Source organism: Phoca vitulina, unplaced genomic scaffold (assembly GCF_004348235.1).
Source record: "Phoca vitulina isolate PV1807 unplaced genomic scaffold, GSC_HSeal_1.0 scaffold1, whole genome shotgun sequence".
Taxonomy (NCBI): domain Eukaryota; kingdom Metazoa; phylum Chordata; class Mammalia; order Carnivora; family Phocidae; genus Phoca; species Phoca vitulina.
In genome coordinates, this window is record NW_022589704.1 from 58,580,213 (window position 1) to 58,598,979 (window position 18,767).

At 40.1% G+C, this 18,767-nt stretch overlaps 1 protein-coding gene across 4 annotated transcripts in view; it reads right to left on the reverse strand.

Moving 5' to 3' along the window:
- Positions 1-18,767, reverse strand: part of MAP3K20 (mitogen-activated protein kinase kinase kinase 20) — a 180,523-nt gene that overhangs the window by 65,027 nt on the left and 96,729 nt on the right. For all 4 annotated transcript variants that reach the window (XM_032407928.1, XM_032407919.1, XM_032407902.1 and 1 more), the window contains exons 4-8: positions 16,769-16,870; positions 12,105-12,170; positions 7,734-7,762; positions 7,477-7,614; positions 66-152 (exon numbers count right to left, since the gene is read on the reverse strand). In XM_032407928.1, the coding sequence (XP_032263819.1) occupies positions 66-152; positions 7,477-7,614; positions 7,734-7,762; positions 12,105-12,170; positions 16,769-16,870 (422 nt within the window). The remainder of the gene's footprint in view (positions 1-65; positions 153-7,476; positions 7,615-7,733; positions 7,763-12,104; positions 12,171-16,768; positions 16,871-18,767) is intronic.

The window sequence follows — 18,767 nt, forward strand, 5'->3', positions numbered from 1 at the left end:
GTCTTTTGCAAAACCCCAATACTGTTTTCTGATCTATGTACCTGAATGGAGAATCGTAGTCTTACCTCGTTTTTTTCCACTACAAGCCAAGCTACTTGTAATCCTTCCAAACCTTTAAAGGGGACCTCCCTTGTTAGCATCTCCCAGAGAACCTGGAACAAAAAGAAAATGGAATTTTTATTCTTGTACTTTATATTTTTGGTATATTACTGAAACTTTGTCTAACACTTAACTGTATCCAATTACCAGACAAAACCAACCCCACCTGTAGAAACTTGGACAAAACATATATATTCATGCCTAGGACTTCTTCCAAATATTATATATATATATACACACACACACACACATATTTATATATACACACACACACACACACACACATGCACGCACACATACATTCATTTTTTGTTCATTTTTATAAAGAAAAAAAACTAGTTTAGAAATCAGAACATTTAGAGCCAGACTTATGAAACCAATGGGCCTACATAATTTATCTTGTAAGTTACTAGAATTCTCACAGATTCCCACAAATTAGGTTTTATATTTTGTTAGTCAAACTCTTTCTACCTTCAATCACCAATAAATTTCTCTATAAGATAGTAACTGGGAATTCGACTGTATTTTTAAAGGATCAGTAATGGTCTGATAAAAAATATTGAGCCCTAAATCCAAATCACTGGCTAAACCATTCACCCCATAATGGTAGGTACTCGCAGAACTGTAACATTTAAATTTTGTGTTTTGGAGGAAGCTCTCTCAAAATGAGTTGGTCTAAGGGAGTCATTTTCTTCCACCTATAACATAATTTACTATCTGTTCTAAAATATAATAAACACTTTATGTGCACATATATAGGCTAGGTGTGTGTGTGTGGGGGGAAATGTATGTGTGTGTTCATCTCTCTGCAATCCTTGAGATCAGCACGATTAATAAATCTGCACTGGTATGCCCAAAGAAAGCAAACTGATGCTAGGAATGCTGAAAACAGCCAATGATTTGAGTTTCATTTAAAATACTAAGTAATGGAGATTTTTACATTCAGGTAACTTTCTCGATTTATACAGATGGGCATCAAAATCTGAGTCTACCAATATTTTGTGAAGTGCAAAACAATTATAATTTTATCAATAATCATAACGACAACTATCATTTACTGAGTGATTATGTTCCAGATACTTTGTTAAACTCTTTACAGGTGTTGTCATGATTAATATCAATCCCAGCGAATAGAAATGATCCTCATTTTATAGATGAGGAAACTAAGGCTTCAGAAAGTCAAATAAACTTGCCCACAGCCACTCTGTTATCAAGTGGCAGAGCAAGAATATGAACTTGCTGCCTCACCCTAACAGTCAAGCTCTTCACCTGACATAAGTCTAGAGTAGGGAGGCTGCAGTGAGAGAGAATGTGACGTGCCATAATTCAGGTGTGGAGCCATGGCAGAGGTGAGAAGCAAATGAATTCAGCAGTTTTGATTTAGATTGCTCTTGTTCTAAAAACAAAAAACCCATTTCTAAATAAGAATGTAGACTCAGAACATGTACTCTATTCAAGCAGGTCCTACAAACCTTTAACTCTGTATCCACTGTTTCCTCAGCCAGTGCTCAGTCATATTCGAATCAGAACATGCTAAATGAACTCTGGCTAATTAGCAGGAAAATCAGGGAAATTGGCAGATGCTGCTCAAGCAGGAGAAAAAAAATTCACTGAAGCCTCTTCGGGCTTTTAATCAAGTGTGTAAGGTACTTCTTTAGAAGAGCTACTGAATAATTCTATTTGAGTCCCAGAAGTGATTAGGAAAAGGTAAGGGGCATCCCAGAAGGGGATGATTCTAGCAAGCACTGTAAGTAAAGGCAGCGTGAGGACCAGACCAGGTATGCAATCACCCCTGAGACCCTGCCTGCACAGGGGAGAGGGATGGAGCAGCGAAAGGGCTGAGCAGGAAATGAAGCCCCTCCATTGCGCGCAATTACCACTCCCCTGGTGCTGAGGTTGGGGAGGCAGAGGGGTATGCAGAGCAAGCAAACTGAGGAATTTGGCCTTCCTAAGGAGAAAGGGAACAGTGACTCAGCCTCAAATAAATCAAATGCTCCAGACCCCAAAATGTCCAGGGAGGTGGCCTCCAGCCCCCCGCCCCTGCTTTCTGACCCCGGGCTGCACGCACAACCCACTGCGCAGGCGCACACACAAAGGCTGACTGGGTTTTACGAGGTAAAATGCAAAACCAAGAGCTTGGGAAGTGATAGACAAAAAGATTTATGTCATTCTTTATTCCCATATATTCGGTTGGAAAATATCCCAAATCTACTAAGGTCTGAGTTCTGTTTCCCTGGAAAAATAAGAGTTTCGTTTTCGTCCGTGTGCGGGTTGCGGGCGAGCCGCCACAACTGAGGAGCTGCGTGCGGGCGGCGCACGTGCGGGGCGCGGGGTGCGGGCGCGGGGTGCGGGCGCGGCCCAGGCGCCGCTGGGGCCACGTGAAGTCCCCGCGGAAGCCCAGCGCCAGCGCGCGCCGAGTCCCTGTGACCGATCCCCCAGGTGCAGGAGTATGGCAGAAAGCAGACGCCATGACACAGGACAACAGCGGTTTCTGCACTAAACACAATGGCACTCGGCACAAGACAGTCTTTTGTGGAGGAAGTCACGTGAAGGTCTAAAAATATATTAAACTAGGCCTGAAAACATCAGTGACGGGAATGCAGGCCAAACATTATTGTGATCTTTCCCCTTAAAAATACTTTCCAACTCATTCTATCTTGAGACGTATTTACGTCTAAACTGTGCTCACAAGGAAAAATTTCTATTTTCAGTTTGCAGAGAAACTTGGACAAGGCTGTGCACTTTTCCTGCCCTTTCTTTTACAAACAATGGCAAGCCATTACCTGAGCCCGGATTGTTCTGGAACAGGGCTCACACACAAGCCACACACGGACACTCACTCTTAAGCCACTCTCTTCAAATTGTGGTTCTGGCTCAGAAGCTTCTGGGAAGGTAATCCTTTCTGCATTGTCATTAGGACAGCTTTGTTTTTAAAGAGTGGCTAGGCCTTGTGTTCTCAGAAGGCTTGTTCTGTCAATGATTTTTGCTTTCCTTGAGTCTTTTCTTTTTTGTGGATAACACACTAAACACTGCTCTGGTTCCGTCCTTCAAGAGAGATCACTGTAAAGGGGTAGCACAATCTCCTCTCTTGTAAAATGGAGAGAGAAACAACTGCCTGCCCAGCAAAGTTTATCAGCTTAGAAGCAAGGATCACAAGATCCACTTCTGGCATTCACAGCACATTTATTTTAAGGCTGGCTAAGGCTGGTTGGTCTTGCCATGAGTTAAGAAGCAACACAGGTTTATCAAGTTGCGGGGGCGAGGGACTTCGATAATACTAGGGGCTAAATTTTTACAGCAAGTCTGAAAAAATAGAAAAATGAAAAGCAAAAATATATTAGGTGGTTTTTTTTGAGGTGGGTTTCAAAAAAGGACCACTCTTTTTCAGGGTCTTACTCATCGAGAAACAGAGAGAGAGAGAGAGAGAGAGAGAGAGAGAGAGAGAGTGTGTGTGTGTGTGTAGGCACAATGAACAGAATGGACCCTTCATGAACTATGGGATGTTTTATGCCAAGAGATACTGTACTGACAAATGGTCCTGGCTACTCACCTATTATTGAAAGGACATTAAAAATTCTAAATAACCACATTGCTTTCCTAGATGAGTATTATTTTCAGTCTTTGGACAACAAAGTTCTAAAACTAACATGCCCCTACCTTAACAACCATTCTCTCCTGCTCTTTTAGGTAATAACTACTTTGACCATGCAATGCTTTCTTTATTTTTCAAAAATTTGTGATTGTTTAAACAAAAAGCTCTGGAAAGCATGCCTTGTACTATTTCTTTCACTAAATGGTGTTTATCTAGAACATAATGGGAAGGGGTCAGTATTAAATAAAATCTTGAATTCTCATTTATAATTCAACTGGTTTATGTGGAACTTTATATGTAGGGCTTTTTTTTTTTTTTAAGATTTTATTTATTTATTTGACAGAGAGAGACACAGTGAGAGAGGGAACACAAGCAGGCGGAGTGGGAGAAGGAGAAGCAGGCTTCCCGCTGAGCAGGGAGCCCAGTGCGGGGCTCGATCCCAGGACCTGGGACCATGACCTGAGCTGAAGGCAGACGCTTAACGCCTGAGCCACCCAGGCGCCCTCTGTGCAACTCTGAGTGGAACTCTGTTGATACAGCTATGGGTTGAGCATAAGCAGAATTCCAAGTAAACCTTTCTCTTTAAGATACTGTTTTAAAACAAACAGAGTCACTGGAAAGGCATTTTTGTTTCCACCAATCAAAAAAAGCCTCTAACCTGACCGCAGAAGCAGGTGACTGGGGCGGACAGGTCCCGCACCGCAGCATCCAGTGTGTAAATATCGAATGACACTGCAAATGTTCAGTGAGTGGCTATCGAGTTTGCAACAGTAAGTGAAACTACTTGATGGAATGATTTGTTAAGCATTTGTTAAATCCCTCAGAACAGAACGAAGGGTCAGTAAACAAGTCCAGAGAAAACCTCATTCACCAATAGAAATGTTCAGGCCCATCTACTAAGAGGTTGTGCGCAGTTACTTGAAAGAACAGCTTCTTAATAATGTAAACAACATTTGCAGCCTCGGAAAGGTTGATTCAAACTATGTTTAACATGAGGGGGTCAATGAGGAATGAGTGAAAGGGATTTAAAAAGATACAGGAAACATGGAAGTCACTAATATCTTTGATAGTTTGCCTGTGAAAATGAATTGGTCCTTGGTTACTGGGACTGAGATTCTACTCTGGCTCAGGAAACCCAGTGACGCCCCTGGTTCGGTAAGGTTCTGGAAGGAAGTGGTGTGAGGTTTGTTTTCATAAGTGAGATAATACTGAAACCAAAAGTTCACTCTATCTGGAACCCATAGTTGTCTTTCAGATCAAACATTTCTGGGATAGGGAAAGTCCAAGACCTGGGGAGAATTTTCAAAGTACAAGTGCTATACCAGAGCTTGGGGAGTGCTAAAATGAGCCTCTAAAGTCTCCTAGTTCATATGCAAAAATAATTTAAAAACTATAACAGCCTAAATATGTGTGTGTGTATCTATATGCACAGGCAAGTGAGAGTGTGAGAAGTGTGGTCTCTTGCTGACTCACTGTGACCCACTCCAGCCCTGAGGCTTCCTTTCCCTCCCTCCAGCTCCACACAGCTTTCTCTGTGGACTGAGCCCTGTTGCGGAGCGCACAGTGGTTTTACCATTTGTAAAGGGTTGTAAAAAACAAAAGAATACACAATGGGGACTCCTAGTGAGCCTCAAGGTCTCAAAAAACTGTTGGTCCTTTACAGAAACAGTTTGCTTGTTCCTGTTCCACAGGATAGAACACTGGTCCCAATGAGCAGGTGAAGTCCAATTTACATTACCCACAGCCGTGTCTAACACCCTGCCTGACACGATAAACACACTCTGCTTAAAAATGAAGGAACATAACTTCCTAAGAGAAAACATCTCACTAAAGTCTGAAATTGCAACAAATTCCCCCATTTTCAGACCTCCCCAGCAGGTGATTGGTAGGATGGTCAGAATGTAGTAACTTTTGACACAGGGAACAGTTTTAGAATCAGGTCTCTTCAGGAACTTATGTTTCTTCCCCATCTTTCAATGAGACTTATTTGATCGCTGTCTATAGTAGTTTATAGCCTTCAGTCTTAGAAATACCCAGAATTAAGGGAAATGAGATTTTTAGCCTGAAGCTACTGTTGTCTTCCAACCTTTAAAATTCTGGCCTTTTGGGGCGCCTGGGTGGCTCAGTCATTAAGCATCTGCCTTTGGCTCAGGTCATGGTCCCGGGGTCCTGGGATCGAGCCCCACATCGGGCTCCCTGCTCAGCGGGGAGCCTGCTTCTCCCTCTCCCACTCCCCCTGCTTGTGTTCCCTCTCTCTCTGTGTCTCTCTGTCAAATAAATAAATAAAATCTTTAAAAAAAATAAAAAATAAAATTCTAGCCTTTTGCTAAAAGCACATATCTCATTCTTGTAATGACTTTTTCCAATAGCCAATAAAATTCATCTCTATTATATTAACTTAGTAGGGCACCTGGGTGGCTCAGTCAGTTAAGCATCTGTCTTCAGCTCAGGTTATGATCCCAGAGTCCTGGGATCGAGCCCCAAGTAGGGCTCCCGGCTCAGCGGAGGGCCTGCTTCTCCCTCTGCCTGCCGCTCCCCCTGTTTGTGCTCTCTCTCTCTCTCTAATAAAATCTTTAAAAAAATAATTAATTTGGTACACATAAGATATATTATAATTTAGAAAAAGTTTGCCAAAGAAAACAAGCCCAAGACTTAAGTAATGAAGCCAGCAGTAAATCTCGAGAGGCTGATGGCCTCTAGAGAATCAGGAATACATGTGACAATGCAGGTCTCCTCTTGGGCCATCAGGTGTCACTTTCAATAGAAACCACAGAAGTCCGGGAAGAGGAGGCATGGGGGTTTGGGCCAAAATCAGTCTGCTCCTTTTCCCGTTATTATGAAAATGTCCTTTTAAGAGTAATAATATAAATATAGAGGTTAGTATGATTGAGAGATGAGACCCGAAGAGAAGGAGTGTCAAATACTACTTTGGACTTTTTAAAAGATACACAGTATTTTTAAGGATAAAAAACAACAAATAAATTCCTTCTACCACCAAAGAACCACCGTGCCCTTCTTCCCCTCCCACCCTACTGTTCCCCCATTCCACTTACTTCTTTCCCTCTGCTTATTCCTCAAGAATGATCCACCTCAAAACCCTTCCTCCAGAAGCTTCTGCTCCTTAAGGGAGTCTTTCCTGTGGCTCCATTCCTGAGCATCCCCACCCCCACATTATCCTGTTCCCCTCTGTGCTGCTCTGTTGTGATTTTTACATACCTTAGAGTCACGCCTCAGAGAGTCACACTACTTTATAAGACTGGCAGCAGGCTTGGACAAGGCCATAAAAGCTAAGTACATTTTCTTCTGTACTCTCCGGAAGCTCACTAATCATTTTAATAGTTGACATTCAAAAATCTCCTGTAATTCACTCATGGGGCAGACCTAGTGTGTTTTGAGCAACTTACTACAGTGAAGTCCTGTTCCAGATGACCCACGTTTCCACTGACTTAACACGGATACTCCACAGTCATGCGTCCAGCCCAGGAAAGCACTCTCCACATGAGTGCGTCAGGCCCAGCATTATTTTAGATTCCATCTAATTGCTCTTTGGAAGTAGCACTGGTTTCTTCTCAACACAGGACAAAATAACTCGGATGCAGAAAAGTGATCAAAATGAACATTCTGGCAATTAGGAAGTGTTCTGTCTGTGGTCATTGCTCTAGGCATTCCACCGGAAACAGCATCGTTGTCTTAAAACTGTGTTAAATTGCTGTATCCCACTCCTGGAGGTGTTTGCTTTTTCAGATTTCCCTGAGCAACAAAAAAAAAATTAGAAATGAACTCACCACACCATAGGAATATGTGTCACAAGTTTCAGAAACAGGGAGACTTTGGATAACTTCTGGGGCCATCCATGGGAAAGTTCCAACCAAGGACATGTGTGTTGTATGGTTATGGAACCGAGAGGCACCAAAATCGCATATCTGAGAAAAGAGAAACAAGTATCAACCTTCAACCACTGATTAATAAAAGAATTATCTGTCACAAAAACTTACATCTGAAGTTAACAAATACTTTTGAAAAAAATTAAAAGGAGTCCTACCTTCAAGACCCCATCAGCAGCTATAACAACTAAAAAAAAAAAAAAAAGAAAAAAATTATGACAATCATCTAATTTATTTGAGTCATCTTATACCGAAAAAAACCCATAAACTTCTACTTCTATCTTCCATATGGCATATGAAAGGTAAAACTGAAGTATTTACTGCATTGAAGCTTTTGAAACAAGAACAAAAAACTAATTCCATGAGGTACTGACTAAAAGGCTTTTGAAACATTTGTTTAAATCAAATGTAGTACTAAGGTCCTGTAAAAATGGCATAGGTTAGTAGCAGTAAAGAGAACCAACACTTTTTTAAAGATTTTATTGATTTATTTAGGAGACAGAAAGAGAGTGCTAGTGACCTCCTCAGTATCCCATGGCGGGCTCCCCGCTCAGTGGGGAGTCTGCTTCTCCCTCTCCCTCTGTCCCTTCCCCATGCTCATGCTCTCTCTCTCTCTCTTTCCCCATGCCCGCTGTGGGACTGACCCTGGGATCATGACCTGACTGGCAGATGCTTCACTGACTGAACCACCCAGGCACCCCAAGAACCAAATTTTTTACTTGGGTTCTGCCACGATTCTGCCAGCGTGGTACTGAGGACGTCACTAGCAATTACCACTTCCTGGTATCTATCTTTTCCTCCCAACTGAAGAGTGATTCTCTTGTAGGCAGGGACAACATTCACTCATTCACTTATTCATACATTCACTCACTTAACAAATATTTGCCAAGCACCTGTTGTGGGCGAGGCAATGTACTATGTTCTGGAAGAGGAAGGTGAGCAAGACTGGCTTTTCTCTGCTCCTGTGGAGCTTACAGTCTCATGGGAGAGACACTGAAACCAGTGTCTGTAATCAAATGGGATAACACCTAAAGTTAATATAATACTGTATGTTAATTATACTGGAATTAACATTTAAAAAATTTTTTAAATATATAATTATGTGGGATAAATTCTATGATGAGAGACACAGAGATTGCCTTGGAATCAAAGAGCAGGGGTATCTAAGTCTAAGGAGGTCAGCAGGAGTTTTCTGGAAGAAATGGTGCTCACACTAAGACCTGAAGAACATGCTGGGACTAACCAGACAGAAAAGCGCTGCGGGAGGACAGCATTTTTTAGGCAGAAAAAAGACCCTTGCAGAAGGTCAGGAGCAGAGGGAAACGCAGGCAGTTTTGGAAGGCAGGGGCCTGGTCCGGGAGGGCCTTTGTGAGAAATGGAAATCCAATGAACAATTTTAAGCAGAGAAATGAAATGGTCAAATGTGCAGAGGGGAGAGCATATGAGAGAAGAACAGAACTGGAGGCAAGGAGATCACTGTGCACCCAAGTGGTTGTAGTCCAAAAGGACAAAAGGATGCCCAGACAAAGGCTGTGGCACAGAACAGGAGAGGTGGACCAAGTCAAGAAACATTTAGGAGGCCAAATCAGGGGCACCTCGGTGGCTCTGTTGGTTTAGCGCTGGATTCTTGGTTTTGGCTCAGGTTGTGATCTCATGCGTTATGATCTCACGGGTTATGGGAGCCCTGCGTTGGACTCCACCCTCAGTGGGGAGTCTGCCTCCCCTCTCCCTCTGCCCCTCCCCCTGCTCACATACTGTATCTCTCTAAAATAAATAAAATATTTTTTAAAAATGGGGGGGTGCCTGGGTGGCTCAGTCGTTAAGTGTCTGCCTTTGGCTCAAGTCATGATCCCAGGGTCCTGGGATCGAGTCCCACATCGGGCTCCCTGCTCAGTGGGGCGTCTTCTTCTCCCTCTCCCATTGCTTGTGCTCCCTCACTGGAACACTCTCTCTCAAATAAATGAATAAAATCTAAAAAAAAGAAAGAAAGAGAGAGAGAGAGAGAGAGAAAGAAAGAAAGAAAGAAAGAGAAAGAAAGAAAGAAAAAGAAAGAAAAGAAAGAAAGAAAAACATTTAGGAGGCCAGATCTACTGGATTTAAGCAATTGGGGGGAGGACTCAAGGATGAAATCAAATAACGAGGCAATACAGCATAATGATTAGAGCAAGATCTCTGCAATCAAACTGTTCCTTTTTATCTCATTTCTGGCTTAGGCAATTGGTATTGCCATTCATGGAGAAAAGGAATATAGAAATAACTTTTGGGGGGCAGAGAGGAAATGACAAGATCAATGGGGACATGATATATCTTAGGGTCATACCAATATCTATGTGGCCTCTCCCACTAAGCAGACAGACACGTGGTTCTGCAGCTACGCTCTGTCTGGGAGTGCTAATATGCAGATGGGGTTTTTATGGGAGTGGGTGAATAAGAGGAGAAGAGGCGAGGAGACCCAAGGTAGACCTTGAAGAACTGTTCTGGCATTTCTTTCCTTTTTTTTAAAATTAAATATTTTATTCATTTATATTAGAGAGAGTGAATGAGCAAGCAGGGGGAGAGGCAGAGGAAAAGACAGAATCTCAAGCAGACTCCGCACTGAGCGCGGAGCCTGATGGAGGGTTCCATCTCACAAGCTTGAGATCATGACCCCAGTCGAAATCAAGAGTTGGAAGCAACTGACTGAGCCACCCAGGTGCCCCCTGGCATTTCTTTTGTAAGCCACACAGCGCCCTGAACACACTAGCTGATCAATTCTTACTGAGCTATTACTAATGACCTTGGTAAGTGGGGAAAATAGACTCTTTGCATGAAACAGCCTAAGGGTAAATGTGATACTATATATAAACTACCAATTTTTTCAAATAAAGATAGAAATACTGTTAATACCATATTCAGTTACTTTTTAAAAATACCTCTACTTCTTTTTTCTCATTATAAGATTAACAAGTGCCTCATTAAAAAAGAACCTAACACAAAAACGTATAACATAGAAAATAAGAGTCTTGTTATTCCGTTTCAGAACAAAAAAAAAAAATTGCTAAAAGTTAGGTCAATATTTTTTCAATGTGTATGTGTTTTCCCATCAAGTAACTGCACAAATTGTAATTTGTAAAAATCCGGACAGTCTCCATTGTTACTTAGTTTTCATAATGAGAGCATGGATAAATCTGTAACTTAATCATTCTCATCCCATGAGATATTCAAGATATTCTGATAAAACAGATTTAAAAAAGAGAAGTCAAATAACTTGTGTGGATTGAAATTCTGAGCATGAACTAAAAATCTATAGTCATAAGATTCTGATACTTCCTACTAGATTCTAGATTATTTCCTAACAACCTCCTGTTAGCCAACTCATCTCGAAAGTGTTTAGCTCCAGGAAGCTTATGTCTATGAAGAGCCAAAGGATAAGTGATGACCTAGACAAAGGAGAGAACAGTCAGCCCCAGTTGCCGGGTAGGGTCGAGCTGGTGGTCCAACCCGGATGACTGATGAGTGGCAGCCGCCAAGAACTTCCCTTTCTCCACCCCACAGACCTCACGGTCCCGGAGGCCCAGCAAGGACAGCCGGCTGGTCCCCTGCTTCTCTTCCTCCACTTACCAGGACCACCCACTGCAAGGATCACACTCTTAGCATGCACCCATTTTAACTGCAGTGATTGAAAGATTTTAAAAAAAATAAGTAGTTCTCTTCCTCCTTACTTAGAAGAATTACTTAGAAAGCATGTAAATAAGTAAAACATGTAAATAAATTGACAGCAAGATTTTTTTTTTTAAGTGGCAAGCTCTAACATTTACCTTAGCTAGTGTGGGCCAGCTAAATAATCCCACTCACTGCCTTTGTCCATTAACTTCCAAGTGACATAATAGGAGAAGCATTCTGTTACCTCCCTACTGAAAAGTAATAATGTCTAATCCTGCGAGACATTTTAAAATGCTCACTTTCTAAATTAAAAAATATGAGATCATAAATAAACTTTAGAGAGTACAGAAGAGAAAGAAGAAAAAGAAAGCCTTTGCTTTCCAAACTCTGAAATGTTTTGATCATTTTTGGGCACAACACCAGGTAAAATGACAGACATAAAAAGTTTACACCAAATAATTCAGAAGTAAAAAGAACAAAACTCAAAACTGCTAGTACGGAGAACCATCTAAAAATAGGAGACTAGAAGTATATGACTACATGCTTTGATCTAGCAATACCTCTTCTAGAAAGTGATTCTAGAGAAATAATTAAAGATGTGTTAAAAATTTTTGCTGAGAAATATCAAGCTCAACATTTTTTATCATAGAAAAAAATGTAAATAACCCAAATGTCCACATTCTGTGCTGATACAATGGAATACTATGCAGCTCCTTGAAATAACAAAGAATTCTGATATTTATTAACAATGGAAAGATTTTCATGGTATCAGTGATGAGTCAAAACATCAGGGTACAAAAGATACGAAAAACATGAGCCTATTTCTATAACAAGGTGTACGTATTTCATAATAAAATAAGTAAAATAAAAACATAGGACTACATTACCATTTCGTGACTTGAGATCTCTGTGAATCACCTTGACAGGAGCCTCCATATGTAAATAGTGCATTCCTTTTCATACAAGAAGGAAGAAAGGCTTTTAATATCATTTTCCAACATTGCATTAGTATTAACTTTCTATTTTAAAACATCAGTACTACCTTTCATATTTTTGCAAAGGATTCAGTAGCAGAAACTAAATTCTTGTGTTCTGTTCTTACATGATTGATAAAATTGAGACAGGATATGTCTACATTAGGAAAATTTATATGCTAAGGAAAATTCATGTGCTTTAATCTCTTAGAAGTTAGAATTTGATTGTGGGTAAAGTTATTACAATACTTAATAAGGACACCTTTTCTGGAGTCTGCACAAAAACAGCACAGTTACAACTGAAAGAAGTGCTCCAATGACTAAGGTATTCCACTATCAGTTGCACTCTAGATCCGCCAAAGCTCCGACCAAGGTTTTCAGCTTTCATTTGGATGTCTGCAGCTACCAGTTGCAGCCTGGTTTATTTTCTCAGTACTCATTCCAGTAAGACCTTGGGAGAGGTCGAGGGGGGAGGGAACTGATTGGATTCATAAGTTGTGGTTGGTAAAGGGCTTTATGATCCTCAGAAAAATTTACAGTAGTTACAAAATATTCTCTTTACAAGGATGAATCTTTGGGATAATCTATATTTAAATGCACTCCAAAATTCTCTCCAACAAATTGAGAATGTGTATCAAGTTACTTCAGTAAATTGAATGTATATATAGTTTTATTATTTTGAATAAAATATATTTTAAAATTATACTTTAAAAGACATATTTCATAGTGATCCTCTTAGTAGTATTTGACTCTTTTTCTATATTTATGTATTGTATACCCCCTCAGAATAAAGCAAAGGAACATTTTCTGTTGAAATATACTATTTCCCTTCCCTTTACTTCTCAAGTTGTCTTTTCTAAATAATGGAAGAAACAGCCTCCCCACTGCCACAACCAAACAAGCTCCTTCTGTTAATGAACTATCCATTACATGTAATAAGTAGGTTTTGGTTCTTTTTCTGAGCATACAGAAAATTTCAATTTTATAAAGGCTAATTTTTAAAAATAATCTATTCTTTTTCTACCATTCTGATTCTTAGATATTGAAGGTCCTGTAAGAACAAAGAAAATTTAAACTCCTGAGATACAAAGACATGACGGGAAAGAGTCCCATTTACAAAAGTATCAGTAATTTTAGCAATCTTAAACAAGATATAGCTAGAATACAAGAGAGCATTCTTCTAACACAAAGTTCTACATACTACACACTGAAGATTCAATAGCTACAACCTGGATAACTTCTAATAACTTCTAGGACTGAATTTCATAGTTACCTCTTTCTTGCTTAAGAACTAAAGTCAGGTAGAATCTGTTTAATTACCACTAAAGGAAGGGCTAGATAGGGTCTACACTGGCTGACAAGTAAAGAATTCCAAAAACAACACTCAGGGACTAAAGCTTTAAATAGAGGCATTTTCTTCCTTTTGGCAGATACTATGAGAAAAAAAAACTGTAAGTTATTTGGGTATAATGTATAGTATGCTTTTATATTTAGTGTGCATAAACACAGTAGTAATCACAATCATAGAAAAGTCTGTTTAACTTGTTTTTATGGAGCCATCCATAATTCTGCCTTATTTTTATTGCAAACAATGAAGAAGGCTAAAAAAAAACCCCACCATCATCAGTTTTAAGATTCAGGGTTCCTAAAATAAAAAATTTGACTGGTGTCATTCGGGAGAGATGGGGAATCAGTGAGGACCCTTCTGAGACTAGATCCCGGTGCACCTGCTTGAACTGTTCCGCTTACACACTGGGGAGGGACTCACAAGACTTTTAGATGTACCTGCTGGTCCGCCCTCCACATCCCTTTCTACCCAGAAAGGAGAAGGGCTTTTTTTTTCCTTTTTCTTTTTTTTTTTGGCTTTGAGGAGGTATTCTCTCGGCAGTGATGTTAAGCAATGCCTACTTCAAAATGCATGAATCAACTCTTATTTGAAATGAATTATTCACTCTTTGATTTCTCAACATCTTGTTGCTCCAGTGTCTTCCATCACGGTCAGACTGAAAGGTGCAGAGCTGAATGGGACACAGAATCAACAAAAATCAAGGCTTCCTACTTCATCTCCGAGTTCTGTGCACAGCTCTGCCAGAGAGAGTTGAACTCATTCTGAAAGCACTGATTTCTTCTTCCTTTTATAGGCCATTTTAAATAGTGTTACTCGTGACTATAAATAAGTAAGTTTCTTCTCTGCCTCACTCTTCTCACCTGGGGCCAAACACATTCGAACCTGCCTCTCAGGGCAATTCCGCAGCCACAAGAAGGTGATTTTATTGCGCTGCAGTTTGGCACACGGTCCCCTGCCCTCTCTCACTTCCCCCTCCCCTATTTACCTGGAGTTCCAGTCTGCTACTTCATTAGCCCTGTTCTTTCTCTTCTTTGTCCTTCTGATAGAGTGTCAGCGGGCTTGAGAAAGCCCAGGAATAACTGAGCTGATCTGCAGCCAAGGGACTTGCCCCTCAGACAGGGACTGCACTGGGGAAGGGCAGGGAGGGACAAGGTTTACAGGCCCAGCCCAGGCCCGGGGAACAGGGGTCCCAAGGAAGCTTCCGGAGCGTGTGCACAGCAGGAAGCAGAGTGACTGATGTCAGTTGATTTGTTTGCTGTCTATCTATCCTAAGTGCCATTAAGTAATAACATGGGTGTAATTGGCTAAGCACCCTAAATGCAAATGTCTGTAAGGTGAAGTGCGTTCAGTCGAAGACTGCTGGGATATATATTTACATTTATGGAAGTGTATTTCCACAATGCTTCTCGCGGCTCCCGGCTTACAAACAGGTGGTTCCTGCATACTACAGACGTGACTATGATGTTACACGAAAATGTCTTGAAGAATGCGAGAATTTAAGTCTGATTTGAAATGCTTGATGCATGAATACACAATTAAGTTAATTAACACAGCCAAAGCCTTAAGTACACCATCCTAAACATAGAGCTTATTATTCTTATAAGGTAATGAAGTATCGTTCAGCAGCAGCATTTTGCATGAAATTTTAAAAAAATTTTTTTCACTTTCCCTATTTGAAGAATTTGGCAGGTGTTGATGAAACTTAAAACTGACAAGAAAATTCCCCAAAGGAAAGACTGTTACTTTTGGAAATCACTGTATGACTTCCCAGTGAAAGCCAAGTATGAGTTGCTCTCCTTACTGAGCGCTAAATATCCTTTTACTTGATCTGTAAAGAGATGCTTGTAGAGATTGGAGGAGCAAAATGCAAAGGAGTGAATTGCCCTGGTACAATCTGGACAACTTGCTTTCTAGGGGTTGCTAGAATACAAATGTAACTAACAGTGTTCATTATTTAGATTAAGTTGTTTCCAAAGCAACTTTGACAGTTATAAATAAAACTCAGAAACCTTCAGTTAGGAAAATGGAAAAAAAAAGAGATAAAAATAAATGGAATTTAAATTGCCTTAGAAAGCATTAGTCTATGCCGGAATTTATGAGGGAAAAAGAACTGGGCACCTTGTTTAGGGGTTCTGTGTATTAAAAATATTTCATTTCCAGGGTGATTTCCAAGTTTACATTAAATAGAAAATAAAATCTGAATTGCTTTCACATGGCAGGGCAAATAAAACTTTTTTTTCAAAGTGGTTACAGTTTTTATCATATTATTATGTACACAAAATGAGTAGGACTAATCCTACAATAAATCACGTTTTCTGGGTACTGAGTCTAAGTGGAGACTTGCGGAACAACAGAATTATGAGCTTTCCATCTAATGTGTCAAGGCGGCTGGTCAATTACAATGTCACAAAATGTGGCAAAAATGGCTTTGAAATGAATTATTCATTCTTTGATTTCTGGAATCAAATGAGAATCTAAAGTCTTATTTTTTATTGTTTTTACTGATTTCAGTGAAAATCACTGATTTTGTTAGAACTTGGTTTTAGGGAAAGAAATTAAGTGAAGAGAGGGCGCCTCGGTGGCTCAGTTGGTTAAGCGACTGCCTTCAGCTCAGGTCATGATCCCGGAATCCTGGGATCGAGTCCCATATTGGCCTCCCGGCTCAGCGGGGAGCCTGCTTCTCCCTCTGACCCTCTCCCCTCTCATGATGTTTCTCTCTCTCTCTCAAATAAATAAATAAATAAAATCTTAAAAAAAAAAAAAAAGACAGTGAAGAAAGAAAAGGAATGCAGGAGTGGATAGGCAGTGACTTAAAATATCTATAAACCCCTCCACCTCCCAAAAAAAGAGAGAAAGAGAATGAGAGAGAGACAAACCAAGAAAAGACTCTTAACTATAGAGAACAGATGTTTACCAGAGGCGAGGTTGGGGGGGGGGGGGGGGGTCGTGAAACAGGTGAAGAGGATTAAGGAATGCACTTGTTGTGATGAGGACTAATATACAGAATTGTTGAATCACTATATTGTACACCTGAAGCAAATGTAACAGTTATATAACTATACTGGAATAAAATAAAGTAAAATAAAATAAAATAATCTGTACAGAAAGTTGCAGAATTCTTGCTACTTATAGTCTAAAAAAGAGTAACAAATCTTCAACCTTAAGTCACCATGTCACAAAGGGAAAACATGCCCCACCAATCCTGTAAGAATACAGGAAGCTTTATTACCTTTGGCTACATCAGTGGCCCAGGTCATAATGTGATCCATGTCCATCTCTTCACTTCTGTTACTGTTAATGTAATCATAGAGTGATCCCAGAGAAGCATATTCTAGTTTCAAAGAAAAAGATAAGCATACAATTAAAACCAAGGGGCATTTCAGAAATAAGACTGTGTACACCTGAAACTAATATATATCAACTCTACCCAAATGAAAAAACAAAAAACAATAAAAAACAAGACTTTAATTCTCATCGGGAAAATGTGTTAAAGAATTTACCAAAGGACATTAAAAGCACATAAAAACTGTTCCATGCTATGGTTTCTAAAAGTTATTATCCTCCTGAAAAGAAATTTGTTAAAGACAAGACCACTGACAGAATGAATGGTAAAACTTCAACTCAGGATGAACTCAAGAGCCTTCTGGATGGAATTGAGAAACACAGGGAGGTGTTGGAAGAATGCATCTGAAACAAAGGCAGACATGTATATAGGTATTTCTTTAAAAACTGCCATTCTAATGAGACAGAGGAGATTAAAATATATAAGCAGAGCATTTATGTGACAAGGTAAACAAATCAATCCTTGTTGCATCAGGATTTAGAAGAGCTCTCAAAACTTAAGCACACACACATAAAAACCACAAGAGAGTTGAGAAAATTCCTTTAAAAATGGCTTTGAGAGCATCTGCCTTCCCCTCAGGTCATGATTCCAGGGTCCTGGGATGGAACCCCACATCGGGCTCCCTGCTCCACAGGAAGCCTGCTTCTCCCTCTCCCGCTCCCCCTGCTTGTGTTCCTGCTCTCGCTGTCAAATAAATAAATAAAATCTTTTTAAAAAAATTGCTTTGAGATATAAATTACATACCATAAAATTCACCTACTATCAGTGTACAATTGGGTGATTTTCAGTAAATTGAGAGAGCTGGGCCACCACCACCACAATCCAATTTTAGAACCTTTCCAGCACTCCGAACAGTTCCCTTGTGCCTATCTGCAGTTAAGCCCCACTCTCAACCCCAGCCCCGCAGTCTCATTTCTGGCTCTACAAATGTTCCTTTTCTGGACATTTCATATAAATGGAATCATACAGTGTGTGGCCTTTTGTGTCTGGCTTCTTTTCCTTCACAAGATGAGTCCAAGCTTCATTCATGCCGTAGCATGTATCAGCACTTCAAGCCTTTCTATTGCTCAGTAACAGTCCGTTGTGAGGATTTACCACAATTATTTTATTCACTCACCAGTCAACAGACATTTGGGCTGTTCCTGATTTTTGGCTATTAGGAATAATGTCCTATGAACACTGTGTACATTCCTTTGTATGGAAATAATGTTTTCATTTCTCTTGGGTAGATTCCTAGACGTGGAACTGCTGGGACATATAGGGAGTTTCGGTTTAACTTTTTAAGAAACTGTCAAACTGCTTTCCAAAGAGGCTGTACCATGTTATACTCCCACTAGCACTCTATGAGGGCTTCAGTTTCTTCACATCCTTGCCAACACCTGGTACTGTCCACGTTCTTAATCACAGCCGTTTTAGTGAGTATAATTCCAGTGGTATCTCATATTGTTAACTGTGCTTTCCTAATGACTAATGAAGTTGAACATCTTTTCACGTGCCCAGGAGCCCCGAGAATATATTCTTAGGCAAAATGTTTATTCCAATAGTTTGCCCGCTTTAAAATTTGGTTGTTTTATTAACACTGAATTTTAGGAGTTCCTTGTTTATTCTGGAAGCAGGTCCTTTATCAGATTTATGATTTGTAAGCATTTTCTCCCAGTCTGGAACTTGTCTTTTCATTCTCTTAACAGCACCTTTCAAAGACCAGAAATTCTTAATTTTGATGAAGTCAAATTCATCATTTTCTCTTTTACGGATTATGTTTTTGGTGTCGTATCTAAGAATTCTGCCTAACTCAAAGGTAAAAAGATTTTCTCCTATTTTTCTTCTGAGAGTTCTACAGTTTTAGCTCTTAACACTTAGGTCTATGATCCATGTTGGGTCTATG